The sequence below is a fragment of the Lutjanus erythropterus genome, chromosome 15 (assembly GCF_056507025.1).
Source record: "Lutjanus erythropterus isolate fLutEry1 chromosome 15, fLutEry1.hap2, whole genome shotgun sequence".
In the NCBI taxonomy this organism is placed as follows: domain Eukaryota; kingdom Metazoa; phylum Chordata; class Actinopteri; order Lutjaniformes; family Lutjanidae; genus Lutjanus; species Lutjanus erythropterus.
The window spans coordinates 33,843,139-33,862,004 of NC_139331.1; the positions used below are offsets into that span (position 1 = coordinate 33,843,139).

Consider the following 18,866-nt stretch of genomic DNA (forward strand, 5'->3'; position numbering starts at 1 on the left):
TATGACTATGTTCTCCATGAATTGATGGATTATTTGGTTTTGTAAAAAAATTGGAAAAACAGCAAGAATTTCTGTCTCAATTACCCAGAGCCCCAGAGTGACACATTATCCAACCAAAAGGACAAAATTAAAAGTTATGGCAAAACAAACTGAAATAGTTAAAAGGAAAAGCAGCAAATCCTCACATGAGAGGCTGGGATTTTGAAATGTATTTTATTTGCTTAAAAAATGTTTCAGCTGTAGTTGTATATGCTTTTGGGTAGTTTAATTAATTTAAAAAGTCATATTTTATAAGCTCTTTGTATGTTTTGCATGCATCAATCTGTAAAGTAACTAAAGCTGTCAATTAGTTGGAGTAAAAATACAATATTTCCCTTTGAATTGCAGTGGAGTAGAAGTAGACAGTACCTCTAATTTGTAATTAGTTACCCTCTACCACTGTTTAAAATACAGACTTTAGACAATGGCAAGAAATAATGCCACAAGATTTTGAAAATCTGCTATTTTTAAATACAAAATGTCTCCTTACTGCTTGCTCTTTCATAACAATAAAGGTAACACGAGCAAATCTGATTATTTTAAATTCTTGTTCCCTTTTGGTGTCTGAAAACAGAGACAGAGTGAGACCTCTTTCCCCTCAGTGCTTTCTTCTCAAACCAAACCAGCAGTGAAGTCTCAGGTTATTTGATCTTCCTAAAACAGACCTACATTCAACCAACAGAGGGGTTTTTGATTTCAGAAAGTGCATAAAATTACTGGACTATTAATTATTCTTGCACATTCTCATCAATTATAGAAAATTAGAGATTGTTCTGTTATTAGAACCTGAGTGATTACTCCTTACTAACAAGTCTGGTGCCAGGTGTCAGTTTATTTGATGCTACTGAAATATTTATGCCAGTCTTTGATTAAAGCTTTTGGATGTGCTGCTTTGGAGTTTTCATTCAGATTTTTGTACTAAATGCTTGCAAACTCCTCAACAGAATATAAAAATGAATGCAATGAAAACCATCTTTTTTAAATGATAAAAAATTGCACATCTTTGCAGTTGTAATTCACCGAAACTGTGTTCCATTTCAAAACTTAAATAAATAAACATTTAACAAGAGTATGAAGTTACTCTTTTAGGGTGAGGCCAGGTTTTCTAACATTTTAATGCCATAAGTCCAGATGATCTGTATTTATTTATAAAGATATGTTTTGCAGACATATCAATGAAACAATAAGATTTGGGTGAACTACGTGTGTGTAGTAAGAACCTGTGGGATCAGACTTGTACCTGCAGCAGAGGAGTCCCACTGGGTCAAACGATGATTAGGATTAACACAGATAACAGCCTGAACATATGGATGGGCTAATTATATGGACAACGCAGTGACATCACAGACCTGAAAGAGAGCTGACAGGAAGCACAGGAGTTTGTTTGTTATTTTCATTGATTTGTTTTGTTATTTATGTCAGTGTTTTACATTTACATACTTGTGAAGTATTTTGCACATATTAAAATAGGAAAATAGAGAGATGATATCTGTGAATATTTTAAGTTAATTAGGTGGAGAATTACATTAATTTCAGTTTATACTGTTCTGTATATCATGATTTATGATAAATATTGTTCTAAAAAGTTCATGTTCCTGATTTAGATTTGACAGATATTAAGAACTGAGCTTTAATTGAGGACCTTTTTACGCCTCAGCACTGGTGACAGGCGTGAGCGCAGGGTTATTGTTCCGTCTGTACAACCGTCTGAACACGATACCTCGAGAACGCCTTGACAGAATATTTTCAAGTTTGGCACAAATGAAGAATTTGGAGGTCAAAGGTCAAGGTCACCGTGACCTCACAAGACCCTTTTCTCAGTCAGAATCAGTTTTATTTTCCAAGCAGGTTTTCACATATCAGGAATTTGCTGTAGTATACTGGTGCAAACATCAACATGAATAGAAAATAATAGAGGGCGTGTTATCACATTTTGTCCACAAGCGTGGCGCCATGGAGGGAACTTGATAATGTTTTGTCCACTCTAGTGGGAACTACCATATTTTGTCCACAGGAGGGACATCCTAGAGGGTACTTTACCATGTTTCATCCACAGGAAGGACACACTAGAGGAAACTTTACCATGTTTTGTCCGTGTAAGTAGGAACTTCACCATGTTTTATTTACCTTAGGCATCAAGGAGGGCATTTTTGTGGAGTTTTTTCAAACATGAGGGGTTGCTATAACCCCCCCTTGGACCCCCCACCTGTCCCGCACAGATTTTAATTCTTTGCTTTAAAGTATATTACCGTTATATTATTTGTATTTTGTCCCCGTTATATATTGTAGTAGAATGCACCTATTTTTACATACTTCCTATTTTCATTTTTTCTTATAATTTCTCTGTGCTTCAATCGTTTTATTATCATTGATTAAACTGAATTATCATTAATAACAGCCTATGTGATGGGTAATAACATGCCAGCATGCTGAGAGTCTATCATTCACTTTACGGGCTGTTGCATCATGGGATGCCAGCTTCCACATGGTCACCGATTACACTGACTGATGCAGGGCTACACCCGGGCCGTTACTATTACAAGATACTACAAGCTGGAGCTGCTCTGCTATTGGCTGCTGAGCATCGGAAGGCCGCGTGTCAGCGAGCGACGGCTCAACAAAAGAGACAGATAGAGAGACAGAGAGGCAGAGACCCATCAGAGAGACAGACGGGCTGCAGGCTGACACGGAGGAGACAGATGGTGGAGGATACCAGGGTTTTATCATGAGTAAGGCGTGTTATTTTAATATTTGAGTATTCACGTTGTAGTCCCCCATGTTGTTAAAATCATCGGAGCGACAATCGCATGTAAGCGAATGAGGAAACCGCTGCGTTTTGCGCCTCTTCGCTTCCTGCCTCGCCCCTCGCTGTCATCTGTGAGCCCAGCGGAGCGTTAAAGAAGAGACGGTCTCCGACAGGCAGCATGGTGGCCGGCGAGCTCGTTCAGGAGCATCTGCGCGCAGATCCTGGCGCACCTGACGACATCACGACCGGCAGGAAGAGTCCCGAGCTGCAGGGAGCGGATCATCATCCGACGTACGGAGCGGAGCCGACCTGCAGGGCTGCGGACACGGACACCACCGCTGCACGATATGGTAAAATAAAAATGTCATTACTTTGGATGTGCTCATGGTGATGGCGATCATTTTCCTTCATTTTCACTGTTAAAAATCCCGTGATGCTGTTGGGGTCTGTGCCAAGCAACCACGTTTTCTACGTCTGGAGAACAACAATTACAGGCCAGGGCATCTGTGCAGAATAGGGCTGGGTACCCTTAACATCTGAACTTTTTTTTTTTTAAAATTATCATCATGATTATTAATCATTATTATAATATAAACAAAACGGCACATGCCATATTTAAGATAACACAGTTCACAACAGAGCAGCTGAGTGAACAATATCAAAACAAGAGGGGGAATTACAGGATATAAACAGTAAGAAAAAACAAAAAATTCAAGTGGTCAATCAGGAATTAAAGGAGAATTCTGTAATATATTTTCTATTAAAAAATCATGTAATAAATCAACAGAGGTGAAGGAAACATGCTAAGTTGAAGTACTCTGGACCAGAATATCTGGTTTTGGTTTGCCAGTTTCACATTCATTAGAGTTAAAATTAATGCCGAATGCTTGCTGAATGAGTAAGTGTCTATTTAAAACTTGTAAGAAATCATTAATAATCTTTTATTATGAGCAGATGTTTATACAAGTTTTAAATTGAGCAAAATGTTAATGAGTTTGGCAGCAGTGAGACAGGCAGTCACTGAACTCCAACTCCAGAGTGTGTATTTTCAGAGCAGTGGGCTTTTGTATTTGATAACGAACCTGACATTGACAGACAACTGACAGTTATAAACAGCTGATCAACTGATCAAGGACTCATCCTTGCATGTTATTTCCAATTCATGAAGTCTGTCACACCCTGCACTCCTGTGGAGCTCCGCCGGAGCTTCCCTGAGTCTGGGGTTGCGAGGAGACAACTCGCTTCAACCATAGATTGTATGTTAGATAGGATTTCAACCTATTTAGTATATAGGATTTTGCACCTGGCCATATTGTGATAATATTGATAATATTTGGATTAATTGTTCAGCCCTGACAGACACAGAGCCGGTGCTGGAGCAGGAGAAGGAGGTGCCGGTGGATGAAAGAGAGGCGATGCTGCCCAACGGAGGAGGAGGAGAAGCAGAGGAGAAGGAGAGGGACAAGCTAGAGACAAAACTGTACCGGCGCCGCTTCGCCGTGCTCACTATCTTCAGCCTGTACTCTCTGGTGAACGCCTTCCAGTGGATCCAGTACAGCATCATCGCCAACGTGTTCACCAGGTACTATGGGGTGACCAACGACAAGGTGGACTGGCTCTCCATTGTCTACATGGTTGCCTACGTGCCGCTCATCTTCCCGGCCACCTGGCTGCTGGACCGTAAGGGTCTGCGGCTCACGGCCCTGCTGGGCTCTGGCCTCAACTGCGCCGGCGCCTGGCTCAAGTGCGCCAGCGTGAGCCCCGAGCTGTTCTGGGTCACCGTCACTGCGCAGGTCATCTGCTCCGTTGCGCAGGTGTTCATCCTCGGCCTGCCGTCCCGCATCGCCTCGGTGTGGTTCGGACCCCGGGAGGTTTCTACTGCGTGTGCCACCGCCGTGCTCGGAAACCAGGTCAGTGTGTGCGCGAGCGTGTGTGCATGTCCCTATTATTGACAGGCTGCATGTTTGACAATGTGGTCTATTAGGTTAGGGCTGCAACTACCAACTAATGCCATGATTAATCATTTAGTCTGTGAAATGTCAGCCAGGTATGAGAAAATACTGAAAAATGCTCATCAGAATTTCCCAGAGTCCAGTGCGGCATCTTAAAATTACTTCTTTTGTCCAATGAACAGTTAAAAACCCGAAGACTCTTCATTTACCATCAAAAATCACAAAGAAAAACAGCAAATCCTCACATTTAAGAAGCTGGAAATGTTTGACATTTTCGCTTGGGAAATGACTGAAATGATTAATCAAATCAAATTTTCTTTTACTTGACCAATCGATGAATTGACTAATTGTTGCAGTGCTGGTGAAATGTGTGACACTGTGCGCCGTGCAATACAAACATTACACATTAACCTACAAAACATGACAACTCACTAAATATTTCACCTTTTTAGACTGAAAGGATCACAGTGTCTTGGGGAAAATGACAGTTTACCTGGAGTTGACGTTAGTCTGCAGCCTGCTGCATGGTGTGGCTAACGTTAGCAGTGCTAGCAGCAGCAGCAGCTGTTCTGCTTGCAGGTTAACGTCTGCGTCCCTGCTGAATGTGGTCACACGTTGCTCCAGTTGAGTGGTTATATACCAGTTCATTGTGTCACAGCCTACATTCAACCTTATTTTCACCTTCTAGATTAAAATACATCCAAACCGCACTTGTTTACAGGCTGTCATCTGTCCAATTTATAAAAACATCTGGGCCATCAGGGCATATGAGCTGCTGTCTGATGGGGTCAGAATCTAAAATTCCTTGCAGAAAGAGTCATAACTGAGCCTTTTTGCAGTTCATGGTGTCCTGTCAGCAGTTTTACAGACGTCTCCTTTATAATGGTGGCTTATGGGGGAAATTTTTTTTTTTCCGGTGGGCAATTTTTTGCGGGAATACTGGGAAAAATTGCAAGGATGATTCACAACAATTTAAGCATGTAAAATAATAATATTTCTCTCTGCATGTCTCTCGTCCCTAGTTGGGAACGGCCATAGGTTTCCTGCTGCCTCCAGTTTTGGTTCCCAATCTGCCCAATGACATCAAACTGACGGGTCACAACATCAGCATCATGTTCTACGGCACTGCCGCTGTTTCCACGGGCCTCTTCGTCCTCGCGGTTTTAGGTAAACGCCGCTCACACACAGCACGCCCTCGCTGCTTTGCCTCAGGGGAAGTAGCACACATTTGCTTTGTGCCGCCATCTGTTCTAGTTTGTGGTTCAGTTACCTCGAAGTCATGCGATGTGACCACGAACACATCTGACCACGCTGGAGCAGAGGTGTGTGTTTGTGTTTATGTGCACCGTTGTGAGGATCAGATGTCCTCACAAAGATGGAAGACAGTGGGGACATTTTTCTCAGTTTTAAATCTAAGTGACCAGTTCAAGATTAGGACTCGAGTTCGGGATTAAGATTAGAATTAGATTAGGTTTAAGGTAAGGAAAGACCTGTAGTTAAGGAGGGTTAAGGTTTTATGCACATCGACTATGAATGCAAAGTGTTCTGCAGAGTAAAAGGGTGGAGTTAGTGGTGCATTTTAGACGACTGACGGATTTTATTGTACATTAGAGGACATCATCATGTATTTATCTCGCTTTTTGATAAATAAGCAAGCTAACCCAAACTTGACTTGTCCCCTCCAGTCATAAAGGACCGCCCTCCCCTCCCTCCCAGCCACGCCCAGGCTGTCCTACCAGACTCTCCTCCTGAAGATTACTCCTACAAACAGTCCATCCTCAACCTGATCATGAATAAAGCATTCGTCCTCCTGCTCATCAGCTACGGTAAGCGTGAAAACACCACAAGACCGATGGAAATTTTTGAAAGCAACCAGCTGCGACGGCGAGGCTGTGTGCATCATCGTGGCCAAAAGTGGTCCGGGAGACGCCTACTGTAGAGGGAACTCCCACAGAGGCTGTTGTGTTTATATGTCTGTGGACAGATTTGCAAATGTCTTGATGCTGTCACCACATTAGCAACAAAACCGTGCAAGATGCAGTCATGAAACTTTATGAAAGTCATGAAGCGTGACGAGGCGCTGAGCGCTGCACGTTTGGCCTTTTTTTTTGTCTGGTTGGCGAGAGTTAAAAATTCTTTGGTTTTAGGTCACAGTCGCTTTTTACCCAGCCATCCAATCATACAGGCAGGACAAATACCACTGCTCATATGAAGGTTCGGGCTCCGTACAACTTCATCATCAGAGACGTCATCATTAGAGCCACTTTAAACACAACAGCTGAATGAGGCTGGAAGTTTTCCTCTGCACTCTCATGTTTGTAGCGTGACCAGCTCAATGTCGTTTCACACGTCTCCTCCTTGTGTCACTTCACAACTCACTCATTCAGTTGTCACCTTCTGCATTTGACAGGCCGACTTAAAGCAGAAGATATTAAATGTCATATACATTTGACCTGCATTTGCGATGACTCTGTAACTTGGCAACAGCCAATCAGAGATGCGCTCATGCTCACAGCCAGACAAACAGTAGGATAGACAGCCGATTGTCCAACAAATGTATTCCCTAATAACACTAATGCGTGGGTCTTTGTTGTTAGAAAACTGTGACAATGACATTTAAAAGCATAATTTCTGTTCGGTTCTGTTTCCGTACTCTACTGTAAGGTCTGTGTGTTTCTCGTGGCTGACTTTGTATTCAGAATTAGATTTGAAAACATCAAAACCAAACCCAGACACACTAATCTCAGTCAATTCTAAGCTTAACGGATACTCCTGAAACTAACTGGACACTCCTCTGCCTCTCGGCCTCGCTCTGTTTCTGTCTGTCTGCAGGTATAATGACCGGTTCCTTCTACTCTGTCTCAACACTGCTCAACCAGATGATCATGGCCTGCTATGAGGTAAAAAAAAAACTCCACGAACAGCTCAGAGTTAATGAGTGAATGATCTTTTTCGCCTCGATGCTGGTTCACTTGCCTCCTGATCTTCAGATATTTGACCAAACAAAGTGTGTTGATGATGAGGATGATGGTGATGAGTGAATATCTTGGCAAGTGCTCAGTGGATTACAATGAAATACTCTGCAGAGATCCGTGGTCTGCAGTGGATGATTCCTAATGTCCCCTGACTTTCACTTTAGTCCCACTGACACCATAAATGTGCAGCTTGTACACTTGATGATAGGATACTAAAAACTAATGACTTTTTTTTTTGCTCAACTGTTGTTGGTGCACAGAGCGAAAAAGGGGCGGGACTTAGGAAGGGTCAGTTTTAGAATGATCCTCTCTCTTTACAGGCACATGCAGTTGAGTATCGTCAGCGTAGCAGAGAAAATATATTCCAGAACATGAAGCAAAGCTGTCAGTTTACTGTTGATCTTTGTGTTGCTCATTTATTGTCAAGTGTTAAAGGTTATGGCTGAAAGAAGAGGACACAAAGCAGGTCAAACAACAAAATAATCAAACAGATCTGTCAGTTACTGCAGATCTTCTCTTTGTCGCTACGCCAGCGTGGCGATTCTCAGCCAGCGCTTAAACATTTTTTCAGCTATTTTTTTTGCTTTATTTATGATTAAACTGAACACGAAATTAGATGGATGGAAAGAAAGACAGAGAGAGAAAGAGGGAGGAGAAGAGAACAAAGGAACTTCTGATGGCTTTAATGGGACATGAGCTTATTGTCTGAGTTCATTAGCTGTCTTCACGCATGCCTGCTGCCCACCATAACACTGTCAGTGGACACACACACTTGGAGCGAAATGATGGAGAGAAAGACAGATTCATTCACTCTAAAGCTCTTCATTCTTACTCTCACACACAAACTGACAGAGAGGCTGACGCTCATTCACTTTCTGCTTTTCTCAGAAATACACACTATCTGCTGTCACACACACACTGAGAGATGTTCACCCTTGTTTGAACTTATAAAACTCTCCCAGCTGAACTGTCAGATGACCTAACAGCCCTCTCCCACCAGAGAGACTGTAAATCCCTGACTCCCCCCCGACTATAACACCCCTCTGCCGTGTAAACACACTTAAAGAACATGTGACCGGCTTATCGTCCACCTGTTAGTGGAACCTTTGTGTTTCTGCTCAGATTTGATGAGGAACGGATCAATCCCCATAGACCTACGTATTAAAAGATTGGCTGAGATGTTGCAGATGTTGCCGAAAGGAGCAAAAGTTTTCAGTCAGCTGTTTGTTTTCACTGAAGCCATATTCACCATTTTTCCTCTCCTCTCCTCAGAACCAGGAGTTGAACGCTGGGAGAATCGGTTTGACCCTGGTTGTTGCTGGAATGGTCGGCTCCATCCTCTGTGGCCTGTGGCTGGACCACACAAAGACATACAAGTAGGTGACACACACACACACACACACACACACACACACACACACACACACACACACACACACACACACACACACACACTTTTCTCACCTCCTCATTTCAGTAGAGCTTTTCTTTGCCACATTAAGTTACATTACGCTATGATATGTTGTGTTTGCGGTGCGTTTTATGAACTTTCCTAAGTAATATATTTCACCCAAAAGCATGATGTTTTCCTAAACCTACCCAGGTAATTTATCTATATATATAGATATATCTATCTATAATAACTATATTCTGTTAATCATGGTTAATATGTATTCGCCCCGGGGTCCTGCATCATCCTGACGGGATTTATTTCACAATAATGACCTGCTCACTGTACATTATCCTGCTTGATACATGGTTATATAGCAAATAAACAATAATTTGATACAAAATATTAATTTTAAAATGATTAACAATGATCCCCTGGAGTCTATGATCAGAACTGTGTCCATAGCAACGGTCTGTTCTACATAACAATGGTCTGTTATACAGAAATGACCCAGAAATAAGACCGCAGAATGCTGTCATTGACCAATCAGAATTGAGTATTTAACAGAGCCATGTAATAAAAAGTGTTACCACAGTTGGTGTTGTTCTAAATTTTGCAAATCAGTTCCAAATATTGGTTATCAGTTTCTGTGATTATTAATAATCTGTATGATACTGGTTCTAAAGAAACCCCCAGCAGTAACACAACATTACATATTACTTTGCTTTCACACGTGTTCAGAATACAGTAGTATCTTCTTTTAGTAATAGTCAGAGAAAAGGCTCACATGTATGTGGACACTCTAGGCTTGGCCACTGATGTTGGATGACAACGTGTGGCTCACGTGTGACGTACCTGTTCGTCTCAAACGTATTTGATGGGGTTGAGATTGAGGCCAGTCAAGTTCCACACCAAACTGGGAGAAATGTTTGTTTATCGACGTTGCTTTGTGCGCGGTGATATTGTCATGTTGAAACATGAGCGGGTCTTTCCCCAAACTGTTGAAGGAAGGTATTGTCTAATATGCCATTGTTTGCTGTGGGGTAAAGATTTCCTTTCATTGGAACTAAGAGGACCGAACACACACAGGCGTGTCCTCATACTAATGTTGTAATATGTATTATATCATAGTGTAATATCACAGTTGTTTCATATGTCTGACCTTTATGGGAGAACAAAAAAAAATCCTCGAGCTGAGAGGATGGATACAGTAAAATGAAACCTGACGCAGGTCTGAGGGAGTTACAGGAAACTGAATCCTGACTCCACCCAAACCTGTCAGGTCGACGGATCAGATCAGTTCACTGGTTCCTAACCTGGGGTTCCTGAACCCCGCTGAGGGTCGACCAACTTCACAGGAAGTTGTGAGACCTTCTTTATTTAAAGGGCGTAAGAAAACTTAGATTTACAAATATTAGGGCTGCATTTTCTCGATTAATCAGTTAATTAATCCTGTCCTGTTTTGCGATGGCAAAACATCAGGGAGAAGAAAAAAATAAGTCTATGTATAGTTGTTTAAAAATATACAGAATACCGACAGAAAAGTTCCTAAAATATCAGAAGAAATAATTTCTGATGTAATATTCACAGGAAATGATTATGGAATATTTATGCAAACTTTTGCAGTTATTGCATTCACTGTTTGGGTTAATTGTACAGTTAATCAGTCATTCTGTGTTCGACTGTTATTATGCATTGAATATAATATGAAATATACAGAGAATATGTCATGTTATCAGTTTACTTGATGATAGAAAATCCCTTAAGGAAAAAGGCTGGGAACCAGTGCTCTAGTTTAACGTCTCTGCGTAGTTTCTCAAGTGGAGAAAATGAATGAGGAGGGGAATTATAATTTTGAAACTGCATAAGATGATCAGAGAAGTAACAGCTTTTATCTCTGATTGGTGACTGAGATACTCCGCCTCTGACATGTTTTACAGGATGACGACTCTGATCGTGTACTGCCTGTCGTTTCTGGGCATGGTGGTCTTCACCTTCACGCTGGACCTCGAGGACATCTACCTGGTCTTCTTCACCGCTGGAGTCCTGGGGTACGACTGCTCTGATTCACTTACGTAAACTAGAGCTGAATAATTGATACTGTATGTGATATGGTATATGTTAAAAGTGCAGGTCTGTACTTGTCAAAGTACATACAAACCTTAAAAGTCAAAATGGTCCTATTTGACAGTTGACACATTTAGATTTTTATCAATGCAGCCTTGAGGCTGTTTTGTAAAACAGGTCCCAACACATGTTGCTGTGCCGTTTTCACGTTGTGTGCATGTCATACAGCTGCTGCGTGTTTCCAGGCTGCACAGTATATCATAAAATCCCAGGTTTTACCCTCCGACACGTGACAGGTCACCTCATAAACCATCTCGTCATGTCAGAGGGCTCGTAAAGACAAGGGACTCTGTGGAGTCTGCATTCATTAAATCCCTCCCCCACTTTATGTCCTTTATCCACAGCACTGACCTTCACATGGGGATGCCTACAGCACCAGTATGTTCTTATGGTAAAACCCCTGTGTGCTTATGCAGTGCGACTTGTATCTGCAGAAATACTGCAGGACCTCACTTCTATAGGCAGGGAACACCAGTCTACACTCTGCCCAACAATAAAATGACAATACATGACAATAGAGAATAGGAAAAGTAAGAAAAGAGTAAAGGCAGTTCAGTTCAGTGTCAGTCAACAAAACTATATTTATTGATTCAGTGGTTTCCTGTAAAGTGAAGCAGGAACCACAAAATGACTCATCACACAACACAGTCAAGTTCAGTATGGACATTTAACACATTTTTGATTACAGAGCTGCTAAAACAAGCTGAAGATGGAACATCAGTTGCAGTTGCTTCGCCCACCCGGACACTCAGATCGAAACAGCGGCAAGTTTACGTATGTTAGTCAACTATAACCGGCCGCCCCATCAAATGTTAGACAGACTGTGGCTTCGGTCAGACCTGGTATGAACATTAACACGATGATGCGTGTACAGCGTGACAGTGCACAGCTCTGAGTACTTGAGTTCACACTTGGTGTACAGTGCATCTGCAGATACGCCCTGAGTGATCACTTCTGATCGTATCTCACTTCCTCAGTCTACATGCAAATCAACACTTTATTCTTTCTGACTGTGAACAAACCTGATGTTTTCATGTTATGCATGAAGAAAGACATAGTCTGTCCTGACTGCTCTTCTCAGCAACATGTTTTTACAACAAAAGAAACAACTTCATGCAATTAATGCTGAATTTATAATAAGGAAGGAATGCTGAAGAGTTAGTAATAGCTGTTTTACTTCCCAGTTCTAAATATAAATAAACACATTTGCAAAATGCGCTGTTGTTTCTAACGGGCAGCTCACTGAGACAAACGGATATGAAGTTTATAACACTTGCAACAATTTGTCATACACAGCGTTTGACAAAGATTAGAAAGCCTCTTCTCACGCAACAACTCTGCAAAAAGCATGATTTTCAGTGGACATATATAACAAAAATGAAACATTAAATGCTAATTTAACCAGGATTTAAAAAATCCCCATTGCTCCTTTCAGTGCGGTGGATACTGGTGGCCCGACGAGCCAATTAATGTCATTTTTCTAAGTCTCTGTTTGATTCAGCTCTTTGTGTAGCAAACTTTAATACTGAATAGAAAATAAATACAGGCAATTCATTCCATGGCTGTTTCTGTTTTCATCTGCTGGACAGCTGCACGTGATACCGGCTATAAACCAGCATGTGCGGCCTGACTTAAACCCTGATATTAGACCGTCTGACATTTATTGTGCATCGCTGTGCAGTTTTCCTGCTTTCAAAACAAATAGTCTGGCGACAGGTTGTGGTCGGCTTCTCTCTCTGCTGTTGTGGGTTTAAACACACCTGCTGCAGACATGAGGAAGTCACTCTGTAGATGTTTACATGTAAATAACAATTCATCAACAAAGAGGGATAAATATCGAGCTCCTGACCAAACAGTGCTGCTTTCAGTATTTGTTTGATGTTGTTTCTTGCTAACATAGTTGTTAGCGAGTGTGCAGTCGAGGGAGACAGGATGGGTGTGTGTGTGTGTGTTGTTATAGCCGTGAACGTAGCAGCACAAACCTTTGAAAACCTTTTTAACAGAACATATAATATAGAGAACATTGTACAGTAATGAGGAACATTTAGGAGGGCAAGAAAAGCTCCCCTGCGGATGTAAACACAGAGAAGCTATTTCTACATCCTGCCCAGAATGGACAGGCAGTATTAAAACTGTCAGCAATTAACTGATGCAGATGTTTATTTAGCTTGTTTTTATTTATTCTTCCTTTCCTCAGTGTTAATTTCTAGAGTGGGTTTACAAGGTATAACATGTTAAAGAATATTTAATTTCAATAAAGTGATTTATTTAAGAAAGCTCCCCTCTGAGTACCTCTGCACTGTGATATTAGTGCATAATCCACATGGAAAAGGTCTAAAAATTCACTATATTAGCCGCCATATCTGTGAATTTTACTCCTCTAAAAATTGGTATCAGCATTGGTTTCAAAAACTTCAGCAGAGGCTCACTTAAGGCGGACTGACCTTTAAGGTGGAACCCGGCTATTCTCATGTTAGTGACAAGCTGTGACCACAGCCCTCAACCCCAGTTATCCCAGTTAAAAGACTTTTCACATCTTTGCACGTCAAATTATCTATAAGCAGTATCGGTATTGATGAAATACCCGTCCCTATCAACAAATAAAATGCATGTTTACAAAATTGCACACATTCCAGTATGTTTTAAATGTTTTTAAAACTTTTCACTCCTTGACAAAATGCAACCTGTTATTTATTGGATTAATGTTATTTCTGTTTAACAGCAAGGACAGTTAGATGATATTAAAATGTGAATATTACCTAAAGGTTGAAAGTGTTAATGGATCAGGTTTTCTGCAGCAGAACGGATTTAAATAAAACGACCAGCAATGTGTGACGGCTGAACAAAACGCCTTTTTTTATTTGTTATCTGTTTTAGATCTGATCTGCTTTATTCGGTGTCTGAACCCCCGTCTGAATTCTGTGTCTCAGGTTCTTCATGACGGGTTACCTGCCTCTGGGCTTTGAGTTTGGAGTGGAGATCACCTATCCAGAGTCTGAGGGAACGTCGTCAGGTCTCCTCAACGCTTTCGCTCAGGTGTCGCACATTCACATTAATGAATCACTGTCACATTCGTTTTTTAGATATCGGTGTAAACTTGATGAATAAATTACACCGTCTTAGTTTGTTGAGTGTAATCTGAGGAGAAATTTGTCGTATCCGTTCTGTATGTGCTGATTTTTACCTGTACAGTTGCTGACCTGTGTGCGTTTGTGTGTTTGTGTGTGTGTGTGTGTGTGTGTGTGTGTGTGTGTGTGTGTGTGTGTTTGTGTGTGTTTGTGTGTGTGCAGATATTCGGGATCATTTTCACTCTGATTCAGGGCAAACTGACCACAGACTACAATCCACTGGCTGGAAATGTCTTCCTCTGCGCTTGGATCTTCCTGGGAATTCTGCTCACTGGTAAGCTGTGTGTGTGTGTGTGTGAGAATACGAGTGTGTGTGTGTGCTCATTTGTGCATGTCAGACCAATATATTCCTTGTCTTATGTTTCAGCCTTAATTAAGTCAGACCTGAAAAGACACAATGTCAACATGGGAGCAGACAGCAACCACCTGCAAGCAGTAAGTGAACACAAACACACACAAACACACACTGTGGTTGGTATCTGTCGTCTTGTACCAAACACACACCTAAAAGCTTATAACAGATTGTGTTTCGATGAGGTAGAAGCAGCAGTGTTTTATGGACTGAAAAACTAAACCTGAGTGAGAGAGTGAGTGAGTAGATAATGACTGAATATGAATTTTTGGGTGAACTAGCCCTTTAAAATAATCAGTTCAAGTTTGAGAGAGACATTTATTTTAGTTTAGGTTTCAAAAAAAGTGGTAAGTTAATATTTTCTCAGTATCTTTGTATATCTGTTGACCTTCTGGGTGATGGATTTCATGGAAATTGGAACAAAATCTGCATTTTAAGAAATGACTTCCTGTGGAGCGCCCTTTAGAGAGGAGGACAGCACCGAGTCTGAGTGTCTCTTTGTTCAGTATTTTTCCTCCTACTTGGACTGACCTTATGATGAGACAGATTCTTGAACGTTTCTCCGCATTCCCTGAACAGAGGCTCTTCTCAGTTTGTACATTAAGTCTCTTTTGTGTTTCTCTCCTGGCTCGCAAAGCTGTCCTCTAAACAGACAAAGCTGTAAAATCGTCTCTCTTCTCGAGTCCATCCTCGCTCCCAGCTGATTGTCTCTAATGACTTCTGAAGGTGCCCTGCAAATCACCCTCCAGACGAGCCAGGCCATTAAATCTGCGTGTGTCTCTGAACTCTTCAATCAGTCTTTATCCCATGTTCCCACCGTCCTGCTGAGTCACTGCTCAAGAGCCCTTCAGAGGAGGCGATTCATCAAACCCGTCCTCCCCTTCCTCTTCATCCTCAGCTCAGAGGTTACAGCTTAAGCTTTAGAGATCACACAGTCAAGTCAGAGGTTTGCGAGATAAGAAAGTGTATGTAGAAATATATATTGAAATGTGGCCACTGAAAATTAATCAATTGCAATAACTTGAAAAGAAAAAAATAGTTTTGTTGGAGTTTTGACTGTTGCATGGTGACACGGGTCACAAGCTCTGCCTGTGCTACAGTATTATCTGAATGTGCTTTATGCAACTTTGTTTTCATTTGGCTCCACCTGGTGGTCGTATAAGTAAAGATACTGAGATGAGTGGACTGAAAGCCTTTACCGGTAACTTCCACCAGGCGCGGCTGCGTCACGTTACAGCTGCGCCTACATAATGCTTGCAGAGCCTTGGCGATTCCCAGAAGCGGCTCTCCGCTTCAAATCCGCCCCGAGTCTAATTTTGATGGATGCCGTGTCAATAGCACAGAGCAGATCGAACGGGCGGGAAGTCAGACACAGAAACGGCAGGGAGAATCTGCTTAATTTACAAAATAAAAGACCCCTTGCAGATTTACAATCATGAAGACAGACAGAGAAGAAACCACGCCGCCTGCTTATCCATGGTAGAAGCACAAAGAGCAAGGAAAGAGGAGCTAATCAACAAAATCTGAGCAAGTGAACATAATCAGGTGTGAAAAACGCTCCGCTGCTGAAATGCCTCTGAAACGCTGCTGGTGGGGCTTACAGCCATGCAGAGGACGGATCAGAACCGTGGCGCAGACGTGCCGCGCTTGATGGAATCAGCTGGTTAGAAAGTGTTAAGAACAATTTTAAAAATTCTATGATCATATTATGATAAAAGATCTACATAGCAACTTTAAACCAGCAATAAATGATATATTTGTAGGGCTGTACTGAATAGTTTGAAGCCTGATTCACATTTAAACATTAACATGCCCTTTCATTCTGTTTAAATCCAGTATTTCTGCACAGCTGCAGTTAAAGATTGCTGGTAGTATTATATACTATTTGTAGAATTAGATTCCAGTGTAGGATTGTTTCCTGACTCTGTCTTCAAAAGTCAAAAGTCTAATAAAGTTTATATTTCATTAAATCACACTGTTAGCTTCATCAAAGCAGAGGCTCCTCCATTATGATGTCTGTCTAATTCATCCCTGGTTCTTCTAAAGCGCAACAAATGCTAGAGGAATTGTTTGCTCATCGCCGTCTTTGTCTTTCTCTCGTCTAGCTTCCTACTGAGTGTCCCGGGGACTGCCCTTCAGACACGAAAACCAACGGCTTCAAGCTGGAACCCTCACTCAGCTTCTCCCGCGAAACCTCGCTGTGACCCTGCTGAGCCGGCGGATCGCAGGATGAACGAAAAGCTCTCCCCGCTGCCCTGGGACACACGTTGGCACTATAGCCTCTGTGAAGTACCTAAAGGTGCTCTTGATTTTTCTTTTTTTTTTTTTTTATTGCCAAGCATAATCTGGATAATTTGAGAGCTGGAGATTTTGGATGTGAGCCAAGTCTAATCAAGCACAGCAACAATCTGCAGTGGATTCAAGCCAGGCGGCAGGAAACGCTCCTCCCAAGCTGTTCGACTCCTTCAATGCTCCTCTGCAGGAGGATCCAGGTCCTCGTGCTCCCAAACACTCGCATAGAAGAAACATTACCTCCAGCTGAGAGAAGTTTTGGTTTCATCCTGGAAAGGTTGTTGTGGATTGTTAAAAAAAAAAAAGTGTACAAGCAATGACACGCAGAAGAAGCTCCGCTGCACTTTATCTGTACTGTAGGTGAAGCATGGCGCTCCTACTTTTACTGTATGTAAATCTGGTTTAGGCTGGTGAAACAAGCTTCCAGCTCCTGGGTTGACACCATCAGAAGGTTTGTTAGTTGAAAGAGAATACTCCTGTGATTCCTGACGGATCACAGCGGGTGAAGTCCGCAGGCGTCTGGGAGGAAAGAACCGGAGAACCGCTCTGTTCGGTTTCGCACTGCGGCCACTGTCCACTGCACTGGGGCCAACGTTTCCTGAGTTTACTTGAATTCTCCATTTATGCTCTGGACTGAAGTTGTAAAACCACTGTAGATGTTGTTAATATTGGTTCATTTCATTTCCTCTTTACCTATGACACTGGTTATGTTCGTTATCCAAGAGAAACTTCACATCTGGATCTGTTTTGAAGCTGCTTTGGATAAGGATGGTTGAGTTAAATCATGTTTATTTTTCTACAGTATATTAGACGGGTGTGGAGGCAAGTGAGAAAAAAAATCTGGTGATGAAAGAACAGCTGAAAAAAAAGTTTTACCAGGATAATTGTTCTAAGTTCCTTAATTTTGTTTTTAATCTGTGAAACAAGGTGGGGAAAAAGTTTTTCCAGGCTAATTTCTACCTTTTTTTTCACCCATGAAAACAGGTGAAAAGAAAAAGTTCTGGCATGTGATTTTTTTTTCCAATATCAGGATAATTTTGTTGTAATACTCATCTCAGCCACAAGAGGCTGAAGTCTAACACTACTCCGTGTTTTAAATAGGACTAAAAACATTCATGTTTTCTTTCAGGCAGGACTGAACGATTTTGAAAAAAAATATCTGTTTGCGATTATTTTGACTGATACTTCCATATTTCTCTTATGAGAGAGAATGAGTATTTTTACAACATTCTTCTTATTTTAATTGAAAAACATAATAAATAATATTATAATAACAAAAAAACATTAGATGATATGTTGAGATATGGTGTGATTTTTGCTGGAGTCTGTCCCCGACAGTTTTCTGCAGAAAATGTACGATATTCAACTTAACATTACTACTTACTACAGGTGTTTTTTAATTTTCTCCATGCATATGATAGCAAGTTATGGGACATTAGTGTTACAGCCTCTTGTCAGCCTCTTGTGGCCGAAATGAGTATTACAAAAACACAAAATGATCTTTTTATGATCGTTTTATTCTCTCCAACCTCTCAGCTAGCTGGAGATGCACCATTACTAAACAATATTGCACATTTCTAGCCTTAAGGAAATTAGAAATATTATCCTAACCATTTTTCACCTGATCTTAAGCCATAAACAAAGGAGAGAAAACAGTTTAGATCAGACTAAGAAAATGTGTCACCATGCTGTTTTTTCTCACTTGCCTTCGGGACTTACTAAGACAAAAGCCAAGAATCAGCTGCAGATCATTTTTGCACGGTTTGTTTTAGCCTGCAAGACAGTGAATGATGGGCGGACGTCGTCACAAATCAAATGACGGTTAGTTACTGGAGGTCGAGACAATTACAAAAGTACAGGAAAGT

At 41.4% G+C, this 18,866-nt stretch overlaps 1 protein-coding gene across 1 annotated transcript; it reads left to right on the forward strand.

Annotated features, from left to right (window-relative positions):
* The first annotated feature begins 2,445 nt into the window (after window positions 1–2,445).
* On the forward strand, window positions 2,446–17,404 carry flvcr1 (FLVCR choline and heme transporter 1). The gene is made up of 11 exons (XM_084737887.1): window positions 2,446–3,135; window positions 4,136–4,695; window positions 5,760–5,904; window positions 6,423–6,563; window positions 7,570–7,637; window positions 8,985–9,088; window positions 11,043–11,153; window positions 14,160–14,265; window positions 14,520–14,631; window positions 14,725–14,792; window positions 16,815–17,404. The coding sequence occupies exons 1-11, from the start codon at window positions 2,964–2,966 to the stop codon at window positions 16,911–16,913; spliced, it is 1,686 nt and encodes a 561-aa protein (XP_084594013.1). The 5' UTR covers window positions 2,446–2,963; the 3' UTR covers window positions 16,914–17,404.
* The last annotated feature ends 1,462 nt before the right edge of the window (window positions 17,405–18,866 follow it).